At 42.3% G+C, this 13,249-nt stretch overlaps 1 protein-coding gene across 4 annotated transcripts in view; it reads right to left on the bottom strand.

Moving 5' to 3' along the window:
• Positions 1–13,249, bottom strand: part of BEND2 (BEN domain containing 2) — a 279,920-nt gene that overhangs the window by 225,493 nt on the left and 41,178 nt on the right. For 3 of the 4 annotated variants that reach the window (XM_078656148.1, XM_078656147.1, XM_078656149.1), the window contains exon 2: positions 9,974–10,135. The exons of the other annotated variant lie outside the window; for it this stretch is intronic. In XM_078656148.1, coding sequence (XP_078512274.1) covers positions 9,974–10,135 — 162 coding nt within the window. The remainder of the gene's footprint in view (positions 1–9,973; positions 10,136–13,249) is intronic. 4 annotated transcript variants of the gene reach the window in all.

The raw sequence follows: 13,249 nt of genomic DNA, 5'->3' as shown, positions 1-13,249 counted from the left end.
CTGAATGTTCAATGTGTCCACTGACCTGCATAGAGTATTGTCCAAGTCGCTGAATTGTGTTGAATGGCTAGCAGCTGATAGACCTGCACTGTCTCCTTTAATACCCCATGGCAGCTATACTGAAAAATAAGGTATGTTGGTAGCAAAAAATTATCTATCTCCCTGACAACAACAGATGTATACCCACCATGGCGTGCATGTAATTCTGTACTTTGTTGGTAAAAAATACTAATAAATAAAAAATAAATAAAATACAAACCTAATCGTAGAACCAAAGTTATGATTTTTTTTAATTTTAAGGTATAAACTAGCCCCTAAAAGATTTAAGTGTCAACCACAGACATCTAGTTGGTTCCAAGTCAAAAAATATGGCTGACCGCGATGGAATGTGGGTCAGATACAAAGAGCGGATTAGGTCCGGTTGGTGCTTACCTTCAGAATTAGAAGACATTTTGAAGAAAAGTGTTCTGCGAAGGTAATGTTCCGCAGGGCAAGGCTGAAGATGGTATCCGAGCAGGGAGCATCGCAGTCATGGAGCCGCTAGATGAAGTTGTGGTGAAAATGTATTAGTTCGGACTAAGTCACTTTTTCAGAAGTCAAAAATCGCCAGCGAGCGAAGCTGGAGGTGTAGCCAAGAAGTGTTCCAGGAAGCTGGATGCTCCTTTCCCCAGTGGCAGGATTCGCTATTGCTGAGAAGAATCTAGTGGGAGCTGCTGCAAAGGCAGACATGCGAGGCACCTTGGGTAGACAAACGAGCAGATTGGTCCTGGTCCTCTCTTGGTTCTCAGAGCAGTTTTCGCCAAAAATGTTCCACGTCTAGTTTTGGATTTTGGTTATCTAGGCACCTTTAGCAGCACCACCAAGGAACCAGGACCGGAGGGCACCACTTTTGGTAGGGTCAGTCAGGACTCACTCAGACTGGGTTCAGGTGCGGGTTAGAGCCTTTTCTGTCCCTGTGGTTCTAATCAGGAGGCCAGCCAACTAGTCCTTTGAGTCACACTGGTAGTCCTTGGTTCAACAGCAGAAACAGGGCTCGCTCAAAGAGTAGGGCAGACCTCTAAGGGTTCAAGGCAGGCTCCAGGCAGCAAAGCAGTCCTTCGAGGTCCAGCAAAGCAGTCTTGTGGAGTACACAGCAGCCTCTGAGAGTTGTTCCACATGTCCAGAAATGGAAATGAAGAATGGGTTTGGGGGGTCCAATTCTTATAGTTGGTACCTTCTTTGAAGTCAGAAAAGTTTCTAGAGCATTCCCTTTGAAGTGCTTAAAGGTTCTAGCTTCCTCTGCACTGGCTCCAAGCTGGATGCATGAACAATGCAAGTGTGACAAGTCTTTTGTGTGAAGGCAGAGCACAGCCTATCCAGTCGCAAATGGGGCTGTGCTCAGCTCTGCCCGCTCCCATCCTGCCAGTTGATGGCCCATCCAGACACACCTAATCCCTCTATTGTGTGGTTGTCTGGGAGAAATAAACAAAGTACAACTGCCAACCACACTCAGTCATATGACTCAGGAAAAGGCTGCAGGCACCAAATAGTTAGGGCAGGAGAATACAAACTTTCTAAATGTTTGCTTAAATTCCACAAGGGAACTCATAGGAATGTCTTACAAAAGTCATTTACATGAATGATATGGATATAAAACTTGCAAAACATTGTGGTCTTTTGAATTAATCAATGTATGATTGCATTAGATGCCGTGGTACTCTAGCTTGTTAATTTCTATAGACAAGTGAATGATGCCTATAAGTGTCATTGCTGAGTTTAAGCATTTATTCCCAGGTCTTATGGATTTATGAGTTGCTCTCGTAGCCACATCCACACATTTCTGAAAGGGGCATTTTTAAATTGGAACTTACAGTCTGACTTTACCATTGAAGAAGATTTTTCATTCATTTTCTCAGACACCAAACATGAAATGTTAATCGGTTCCCAATAAAAAATGAGCACTTATTAAATGTATAAGGTAACCTAATGTATTCCTATGGGAGAGAAAGGATGCACAGTAGTGAAAAATGAATTTAGGAGCTAGTCCACTACCATGAATGTAAAACTTAATAGTGCATGTCCAACATTTTTATTTCAAAGCACCTACCCTATGGGCTACCTAAGGGATGACATATGCAATAAAAGTTGAGTTTTAGTCTTGGCAAAAGGGTTATATTGCCAAGTTGAATAGGCAGATTAAAACTGTGTTCAGGCAGCAATGGTAAACCTGGGAAATGCTTTAAGGGGATACTTCAGGGGAGGGCACAATAAGTGCTGCAGGCCCACTAGCAGCATATGAATGAGACCCTGGGTATATGGTATAGTACTCTATAAAGGATGTGTAAACCAATTTTAAGTTGTTTAAGGGAGAGAGTAGAAGCACTTTAGCACTGGTTAGCAGCTGTAAAGTGCAGTGTTCTAGAGTCAACATAAACTAATTTCAGCAAAAAGTGGAGGGTAAAGGCAAAAGGTTTGAGGGAATATCAGGTCTAACATGGAGTTGATTGAGTAACACCCCCAACCAAAAGCCCAACCACCATTGGTCTTGCTGGTTGTCTTTCGGGCAGATGCAAAAGTCTTAGTTCCTTGGACTTTCCACACTTTTGTCCTCCGAAAAGCAGATTCGACCGCAGGCAGGCTAGTCAGTTAAACTCCATACTCTTTTATTGCTGTGGGACTGTAAGAGTACAGCTCTCCGGGCCTTCATAAAAGTGTTTGGGTCCAGAAGTTCAAGATGAAGCTGGAGTCAGCCCTTGTTTTAATTCCAGGCAGTCTGACTCCTTCCTTCTCAAGCAGCTCTCGCATTTGAAAGTGGCTAAGCAGCAATTTCTATAGTGGTGCCAAAACTGCTAGTGGTGAGCTGCTCTAAACAAGCATTTACAATGTAATAGGTCTCGCAACTGTGAATTTTTGAGCCATTGGCATTGTAAATGGCAATGCCTTTAAAAAAATGTAAAGCCATTGTTATTTACAATACCAAAAGCAACACCTCTTACATTACGTTACTGAACATATCTCGTAAGTAGGGATTGTGCTGTGCAGGTGAGAGCTGCAGGGTATGTAGTTTCAACATAACAAGATTGAATACCACCACCAGAAAAGAAACAGTCTTACCCCACCACCCCCACCCCCCCTCTTGTGCTCTTGTGACTCTCCCCACATTACTATCCCCTCCCAAATCGCGCCCCACTCGATGACCTCGCTTGACGACCCTCTGCAGCACCTCCACTGGATATTCAAGCGACAGTTGCCGCCCCTTTATCTTACGCAACCAACAACCGTTGACAAAGCCAGTCGACCTGACCGGTTGCCGTTATGATATTACTTGTTGTATCCCCATATCTGGATGCAATGACAGAAACAGCCAAATCCCAGTCAGGCGACACCCTATGCTAAGCACTGATTTATTAGCCACACCCCTTAGAGGGACCCCCAAGCTTTTCATCCCACTCCCATCCGAGGCCTGCGTGTGCCGTATTTTTGACAACATGTACTCCGCTATTGCCATTGGGGCATTTTCAGCCCCATCGTCACAGAAGGGAAATCGTCATGCGTGCAACACCGGTTATACTGGTGTCCCTTATTAACAAGAGTGTTTACCCCAAGTATCAGAGCGCTTTACATGAGCACAAATTGCTTCTCCTCTACATATTGCTGGAAGAGTAATCCCTCCTCTCGGCTTATACATTGCGAAGCCTCGCCTGAAAGTAAAACAACATGCGTGAGGGAGCGGTCTGCAAAAAAATGGTAAACACGAGAAATACCCACATTCACTCACATGCTCCGCGTGCACTCTGGGCCCGCTGCCCACAATTGATAAAAGGGCTGCAGCCCCCCCTTTTCCATCTGAAGCGCACCCAATGGGGCGGTGCTCCCGCTCTCCTCCTTGCGCAGACCAGATAAAAGTGACCGCCCACGGGTCATGGCCAGGCCCACTTTGTCCTCTTTATTGGAAGCATTCCCTCTCTTGAACGGCCTCGTCCCCCACCTCCCCACTTCTTTGATACTGTAACTAGGCACCTCGTAGCCACTTCCTTAGCAGCCTAAATCAGTGCGCCCTGCCCCCACCTCCACCGCTCCCCCTGGTGCGCTTTCCTCCTAACCTTAATCATGCCACCTTCAGTTCGCACGCCCCTCGTCCCAGCAACAATAACAAGAAATCAACACAACTACGTTCCTCACGTAGGAATGCAAAGCACACAGACCTCGTTCAATCCATAGCACAATCGCAGCAGCGTGTTACTCATCCACAAACGCTCCTCAGCATTTCGTCAACCGCTACACAACTTTGCAACACTCTCAGAATAATCCGCCACATGGCGTCCCGATGATCAGCCCCCCACCACGTGGCACTGCGATCCGCCTGCCCCCTCCCTGTGTGCCGCGCCGCTCCCTCACCTCACCGGCAACACAACCCTGTCATGGAGCTCATCAAGACCACCAATACCCAAATTCTCCTCCCATGATGGGCGTAACGCAGACACAGTGGCAGACCTCCACCACCTTCGATCGTGACAATGCACAACACGCTTCTCAGCCAAGACTCCTCCAAAAACAAAGTAAGACTACAACCCTGAAAAAAATTGGCGCTTTGTTGACAAACCGGCCGGCCTTCTCAGTAGCCAATTCCCCACAGCCGCGTTTTATGGGTACTTCTGAGTGGAAACACTCATTGCCTAGCAGGCCTTCAGCGTGAGTGCCAATTTGCAGCATTCCTGGGTGGCAGGGGGTGTATAGATTCGCTATGCCACTTCCATTTTGAGCCGGGGGGGCATTTCAGCTCTGCAAAGCAAACAGTACTGAATACCGCGAGGCATGTACACACACTTGAGAAGAGTGGGAGGGGGTGCAAACATGGAGCACGGGCTGATAATTAACACAAGCTGTCACCAATGAACGAACGCAGCCACTTTTCTATTTTTGCATCGTGCTTTCACTTTAAAAGCGCAATCCAAAAATAAACATGCGGCTGCCTTTGCCGGATCCGAATGAAAATAATTAACATGTTACGTTTGCTCCGGGTGGGGGGCTGAAGCGAGGAGAGGATGCCTGTGCAAGCCACAAAAAAACACACTTCAGAAACATGATTTCCACTACATGCCCCCTGTAGATAAGAAAATGTCTCATGACAGCCGAAAGGCAGACGATCCAGTCCAGATGGGCCGGACGAAAAGGGGAACGGGCGGCAACCAAAAAGCCTCAGTTCCAATCGGAGGCCACTGTTTTACATAAACCATGACGTCAGCCAATTAAAATGAGGGGCGGGGCTTCAAGTCCCCTTCTAAAATCTCCTCATTAACAATATGTCTCACGCATATGCGCTGCAACGCTAGGCAAGACCTAAAAATCAGACTAAAGGATCCATCTAGGTTTTAACACATTGAATACATGTCCTAAATTAGCTAACACTTTACAGCCAAAGGTATCCCAGAGTTCAATGTGATATAAATATCCAAATGGTAATTCTAAGCTTCACATAAATTTCCCTCCCTTTATGTTCTCCTCAAGAACAGGGAAACTTTTTCTCAGTATAGCTTCTCCCAGTTAGATTCTGGACTTAGATCTACAGTCACCTTCAATCACCTTCATTGAGGTCCCCTTCCTTCAAAGAAGGCATGCTTTTTGAGTCCACAAAAGCTAGACAGATGTGACAGGAAAGGTTACATTTAGTAACTGGTGAGAAACATGACATGAGATCTCTTCCCTGTACATCTGAGCCGCAGAGGGCTCTGCCCACCAGCACCAACTGGTCAACTTAAAAAAAGAAATGGAGCAACTGTATAAAAGCTATGCTTGCATCTAAAATAAAATGACGGCATGATTATTTTTTGGCATTTTGAATAAAGTTTATGAAGTTAGTGAACTATCACTTTTTTTTTTTTTTCTTTTTTTTTATCCTCAGATTTTTATGTTTTGTTTGGGAATCCTAGAGGTTCAAGCCTCTCAATGGGTGTACCAGCACTGCCCCAAAACGCGAGTATGCTAGGGGAGTTTCCCTACCGATGGTATTGCAGAGGACTCCCCTTTGGAACCAACACATATGTAACTTGTCTGTTTTTTCGTAAGTCGGGGAGAGCTAGCCACCATTGACTACTCGATGAGTATTATACCCATCAACAGATGTTACCATCGCTTAATCATAGGATCATCATTTCATCAATCCATCTCGACCATTAATTAGTGTTAAAGTGATTTTCCCAAATTCCCCAAAAGTTATTTCTTTTCGTATGCTTTTCCCTTCTATCTAGTTTGTTTATTTTTATGACCGAATTCATCCATTCCCCGATCGTTGGAGATACTGGACCAACCCATTTAATACAAATCTCCCTTCTTGCGAGAAGGATCAGCACAAAAACTAGATCTTCTTGCTCTTTTGTTAGCTTGCCCGCTCCCATATTACTATCAATCCCAAAAAGTACAAGAGAGGTACTTACAATTATTTGCTGTTGGAGGACTGAAGTTAAATTCTTACCCACATCGTACCAGAACTCTTCAAGGGATGGGCACTCTTTAAAGATGTGAATATCGTCTGCCTTCTCCTCACCACATTTCGGGCATTTCCTGATTTGGGCTCCCTTGAATTTGGACAGTTTTTTAGGAGTCCAGTAGGCTCTATGAATCGTGAAGATGTGATTCCTTTTTAAGGCCGCTGATTTTAATGTAGCCCAACATTTCTCAATTGATTTGAGCCACACCTCTTCAAGATTTAGAATTTGGAGGTTCTTCCCCCAAATTGGTTCTGCAATCAGGGCATCTTCCTCATTTGATGTTATTAAAGCCCAATACCATCTGGCTATCTCTTTTTCTATGGGAATAACTTTCTGCATTTCTTTCTCCAGTTCTTCGGTATCATTTTCCTGCTTTGTAAGGGTATTTGCCCAACTGGAAAGCTGGTAGTATTTAAATTTGGAGATAGTAAAGTTGGTCTTGATTTGAAGGTCCTCCCATGAAATTAGTGATGTTCCAGTTAGTAACTGGCCCCAGTGCTCGATGTTTGATAATTTTAGCGGTTTTGCCAGGCTATCTTTCAGACAGTCTGGGGTGCCTGGGGAGTCCCATATGGGAGCCAGAGGGCTATAGTATGAGATGTTTAGAGTCCCTCTGACCTGAGCCCATATTCTGGCCGCGTCCTTCAGAATCTTCAATTTAACCTTTTTGAAAAATTTTGGGTGGCCAAATTTATACAGGAAGTGGTCGGTTTTCATGGTCATTGCTTGAAGATATTCAGGGTAATATTGATAAGCTCTCAACAATGGTCTTATATTTTTAAATGAAAAGGCTCTATAGTATTCCCACAGATCCGGGCTAGCTATACCTCCTTGTTCTTTTCTTCTTCTGATTTTCTTCCACGATATTCTGGTTCCCTTAGATGCCCAGATAAAGCTTGCAATTTCTCCTTGTAATTTTTTCAGAGTATTCTTTTTAAATTCTAAGGGGATTGTGTTGAAAAGGTAGGTATATTTGGGTAAAATAGACATTTTTACGATATTTGATCTCCCTATAAAACTTAATGGGAGGCTGGTCCAGGTCTTTAAAAGTTTTCTTGTTTCCTCTGCCACTCTTTTTAAGTTTATTTGTGGTATTTTTTCCAGATCGTGAACTATTGTAATTCCTAGATATTTAATTTCCTTCTTAGTATCTGGACTGGGAAGAATTGAGTTCCAAGCCATGATTTCCGTTTTGGAGTGATTAACCAGGTAACCTGAAACTTTCCCAAAATTCTCCAAAGTGATTTTGATTTCGGGTATAGAGGACTGATAATCATTGGTAAAAATCATTAGATCGTCGGCGTATAATGCCACTTTTTTAGACCATTCCTGGTGTTTAAATGGGAGTATTTTTTCATTTCCCCTTAACAGATTTGCCAACGGCTCAATGTATAGGTTAAAAAGTAGTGGCGATACTGGGCAACCTTGCCTGGTGCCTCTTTCAATTTGTATGTTATTGGTTAAGCACCCATTCACTAGAATTCTCGATCTCGGGGATCTATAGATTTCTTTTATTATATGCAAAAAGGAGTCTCCCAAATTATTTCTTCTCATTACTTCAGTCAAAAAAGCCCAGTTCACCCGGTCAAAAGCCTTTGCGGCATCAAAGGTAAGTATTGTGAGAGGATTTTTTTCAGAGATAGCAATGTCGATTGCCCCAATTAACTCATGAGTCAGGTCTTGCAGTTGTCTTCCTCTGATAAAGCCTTTCTGGTCACTATGAACTATCACTTTTACAAAGCTGCAGCTACAAATATGGCTTCAAACTTTTGTTGGCTTTTTGGTTGCAAGTAAAACAAACATTCAATTTACAGGATTTACCATTGAGTAGCTATGCATGAGTCTTAAATGTGGACTTGCAGTTGACTTCAACACTAGTAACTGTGTTGATGTTTAAAATGGCTTTTATACACTGCTACCAGACAAGTACAGCCTGTAGTGGGAAATGGGTGGCTCTCAGTTTGGGCTGTCGATTTTTCTATACGTGAGTACCAAAGGGATTTGCTGCAGGCTCACATTTGGAACTTGACTTTAACCTCTTTCGTTCAGAAGACCAAATGTTCACATCCTTTGCACTACCTTTACAGAGCAGAGGATGTTAATGTCTCATTATCCGTCTTAAGAGAGGAAATCCCTCTGGTTCTGAAGTCCTTCCCTTTCAGTCTGAAGCTTGTTTTATTTGTTTGAGTGTTAGCAGTCTTTTGGTTTGCTCAATTCATGCCTTGTTTTTAAATAGCGTTTGTAAAAATGTATTGCTGTGGGTGCTGCTGCACCCTCACTACTGTACAAACATTGGCAAAAAGCAAAAATATTTTTGTTTCTCAAAAAGCATATATTGCCATAGTAGTTCCTGGCACTTAACAAAACTACTTTGAGTGCTGATATGCTCCTTGTGAAACAGCAGATTGTGATAATTCACAGTGAAGCCAGCCTATAGATGAATAGAAAGAGATAGAAATGTAATAAAAACAAAAGGTCTTGGTTAACGCCAGATCTAATTAGGGGCCCAATTCTTAAAGAAAGTCACAAAAGTGCACCAATGGTATATGTCTTTACATTAAAATTACATATTTCATGAATTAACGTGAATTTACAGACGAGGAAATCGTACTTCTAGAAAATATTTGTGAACTGTATTTCAGCATGAGCAAATATGCATGTGTAGATTTGCTTGTGCAGAAATCTGTTGAGTGCTTCCAAGTTCACTTTCCCTCCAACCACTTCTTCCCCAAACCTGGAAGACGTTCTACTTCGTACTCTTGTCAGTAGTAAGTTTCCGACCTTTCTCAGTATGGGGAAAGATTAGAGAAGAGTTGGTGAAAACCCTAAAACATGAAGTTAGTAGGTTTGTACAGACTCAAATGAGCATTCCAATCCCGGAACTATGGCTTACTGCTACCTCCAGCCCTAGTATGTAGATCTGCAGAAAGGTGGCAAAATAAGGAAATTGCTTGGATTGAAATTCTACTATGGTATTAGCCCTGGCATAATCAGAGAGGCTATTACCAGAGATCTTATAGAACGAGATCGCTGCATAATTTGATGCTGCACTACATGGCACCAAAGGGACAAGCAGGTTTTTTACAGGACAAGTAGATTTATGAAGCAAATTGTCCCTATCGACCAATAAATATTTTATTAAATTCCACACCCCTGTACAACATAAAGTTGCCTTTTCTCCAATCGGAAAAGTGGGCCACAATAAGATTTTTGGCTTCCTTGCTTCACAAGGAGCACACAATTCGATTATTTATTTTACTTATTTAATATCGTAGTGCATAGAGAGACCTTTTGATGGTTCCAGGTTTGCTTACCAATTAAGAAATGCTTACTGCACCAACACCAAAGACTATGACAATCAAACCTAAAAACCTAGCAAGGAGCTTTGTGGAAACATGAATGAAAATTGAAATAAATCCCTCAAGATAACATTCCTTGATCAAATGGAGTTAAAGGATGGTGCCAAACGAAGACTTGTTTAAACTACAGTAAATAATAATTATTACCGTAAGCCGGTTGAGTTATGTAGTGGTGCTCACGGTTCGCTTGAGAATTTTGTCCCACTGGATTCATATTTTGCGCAGGATGTGCAGCCTGTAAATCTACAGGAGTACTCTCAATTAGAACAGCATCATCATCGTCATCCTCACTTTTTACAGCAACATAACCTGGAAAATAAAAATACATATAAACATTTCAGGTTATGTAATCTGGGAAGTATTATTTTGGACTTTGTCAAACACGTTATAAGTGATGACATGAGGCTTCATATTATTCAGTCAACCATGTGTTGAACTAAAGGCTGCACAGGTTTTTTTGATCGCCCAGGATATGCATTTTTTAGGTCCAGCTACATTTAGGTATGGCTACAGACCCTTTTAGCTGTCTTCAGCTTAGCTGTCTTTGTTGCCAATTCTTTAAAAAAAACACACACAGAGTGGGTGGCATGGCCCCAAAAGAGAATTCCCCCATCTCAGGTTATTGGCTTCTTGTTGTATCATTCCATCATCTAAGGAGAGTTAAAACTGCAATGCATTAGGTACTATTTAACATAAAACATACACTTAGGCATCAGACATTCCATTATTAATGCTATTCTGTTCTGGCTTACAATCAAACAAAAACCACACAAAAGTGTGGGAGGCGAGAAAGAAAAGATTCCATTATGGGGACTGTAGGATACGGTCTCCCTACCTCGAATCAATCTTACAAAAGATATCCTACCACCCTGTGGTCAACTATAAAATGGTGACCTGATCCTGGTGCTATAGAAATACTAAATATTTTTATTGCGTACCGTCCTATTGGTGTCAGGCTCCATCATTGGGTCCCTATAAACCACTTTTGATAATGTCTAATCGTGACAGGGAGAGTAAATATTAAAATTACCCATGATTACCCTGTTTTCACTTCATTTGGGGCACTACTGGTATGGTTAACAAGTGGATAACATTCGGGTCAATTAAAGAAAGGGTTACTAGCCCTATACCCTTGTGTGAGGTCAACATGTTTCAGCCCTTCCTCATGGCCCTTGTAGGGTCCAAGTATTTCATCAGGACCAATGGTGAATCCCCGTTTTTAATTTACTGTTACTTTTTTTGGTTTGTGATGTTGCATCTGTCACTCGTCAATTGCCACAAACGCAGGACATAAGACAAACATAAAAAAGTTAACCTGGCCTTCTTGCCTGAGCCCCTAGTGGAGAGGCATATAATTGTGCCTTGCTGCTGAATCAAGATGGCGCAAAAGGACAAGGAAACATTAATACAAGGACAGATAAAAACAAAGCAAAGAAAGAAAATCATTAACTCAGATTGTTCAGAGTGTTCAGAGTGAGTGTGTGAGGAATGTGTGAAACTCCACATTCTCATAGCGCATGCAATGACATGCTTGTTCCGTGTAAGCCCAACCGTTTTCTTCAGTGCTCCTTTATATATGGTCGGGGACATGGCTTTCCAGGCGAGTATATTCATGCTTCTTGCATTCATCTTAATGTAATAGGGTGAATTTATCGCCCCTTTGCATACAGATATTCATCCAATCATTTGCAACACAGACCTAAATAATGTGAAAATGAAGGTTATATTCCCCAGTAACACTGCTAACGTGATTTGCGTATCATTTTCTTAGCACATGGTGATAGTCTATGATCCTGTTTAGGTTCTTAACGCCCTAGGTGTATCTTGTCACTATATACAGGCTGGTGGGACATGTCAGTATATTCACAATCTGGCAGAATTCAAATTAAGCAAGTTATAGTTTCCTTATTCTACCTATGATCCAGAATTGAGGGGGTGTAGGGAGTGAAAGAGGGAGGTCCATCTTACCACTCCAAGGGTTACGTGTCATGAGAAACCTGTGATGCCACCGAAACACCTGTGCGGGTGTTGTCTTGTCGCTGTGCCGGCGTCTATATGTTTTTTTCTGGGTTCCGGGGAGGTGGTGGGTTCGGCTACATGATCAGCCGAGCATTACGGCGTCAAAGCGCGGTAGTGTCTCGAAAATTTAGTTCTCCTGGAATATTTATGACCATCATGCTTTCTGTACAGAAAGCAAGTACTTTTTGGGCATTATTTGTCATTGCCGCTGCCTGGAAATGCTCAGAACCTGTTTGTACCCAAAGCTTAAGGTCATTTCTGAGCAAGCATTGGTTAATTGTGTTTCTACTCTGAGCATTTATTTGTTCTTCACCGGCTTCCAGGTATTTTTGTTGGTAGACTGGTTTTGCGAGTCTGCCTATGGTAAGCTTTCATTGGCACCGATGCATGTGATGTGTGAAGATCATGAGAAAGAGGTAGACTTTGATCACAGTAAACCAACATGGAGTCATTTATGTCTTGAGTTTGCATTATGAGTGCTTTTGTTGGCGCCGATTCAACAGGGGTGTGGAATTTAATAAAATAGCTACATGTCCATGGGGCAGGTTGCTAAACAAATCTACACGTCCTGTAACAAAATCCACTTACCCCTTTGGTGCCATGTAGTGCAGCGACAAATTATGGCAGCAATCATATTATATAAGAGCTCTGATATGGCCTCTCTGATTATGCCAGGGCTCATACCATAGTTGTGTTTGAATACTTGCAATCTCCTTACGTTGCCATGTTGCCGCAGATCTACATACTGGGGCTGAAGACAGTGTTAAGCAATAAGTTACAGCATTAAAATGCTCTTTTGAGTCTCTGCAAACGTACTAACTTGCATGTTTTAAGGGTTCAAAAACTCTTTTCTAATCTTTTCCTATATTTAGAAATGTTGGAACTTTACTCCTGACAATGGCAGATGTAAACCTTCTTCCAGATTTGGGAAAAAAGTGGTTGGAAGGAAAGTGAACTTGCAAACACTCAGATTTGCGCAGGAGCAAATCTACACATGCATATCTGGTCATGCTAAAATGCAGTTCACAAATATTTTCTAGGAGTACTATTTCTTGTCCTACTTCTGTAAATTATTGGGAATTCACAAAAGCCGTATAGCTGCACTTCATGCAAGGACATATACCATGGGTGCACTTTTGAGACTTTCCTTAATAATTGGGCCCCTAATTTGGGTGGCATTGACAGTGACCTTTTGTGTTTAATAAAATTCTGTCTCTCTTTCTGTATCGGTTGCTTCAATGTGAGTAACAGCATTCTGCTCTTTCACAAGGAGCATACCTGCACACAAATTAGTATTGTTCAGTACCAGTAACTACTGTGGCAGTGTGTTCTCTTTGAGACCAAAAAAACCAAACTTTTTACTTTTGCAAATGATCGTTATAATAGTGAGGGCACGGCAGCTTC

Source organism: Lissotriton helveticus, chromosome 8 (assembly GCF_964261635.1).
Source record: "Lissotriton helveticus chromosome 8, aLisHel1.1, whole genome shotgun sequence".
NCBI lineage: Eukaryota > Metazoa > Chordata > Amphibia > Caudata > Salamandridae > Lissotriton > Lissotriton helveticus.
Note: the sequence above shows the minus strand (reverse complement) of the source record. Positions and strands in the feature narration are given on the sequence as shown.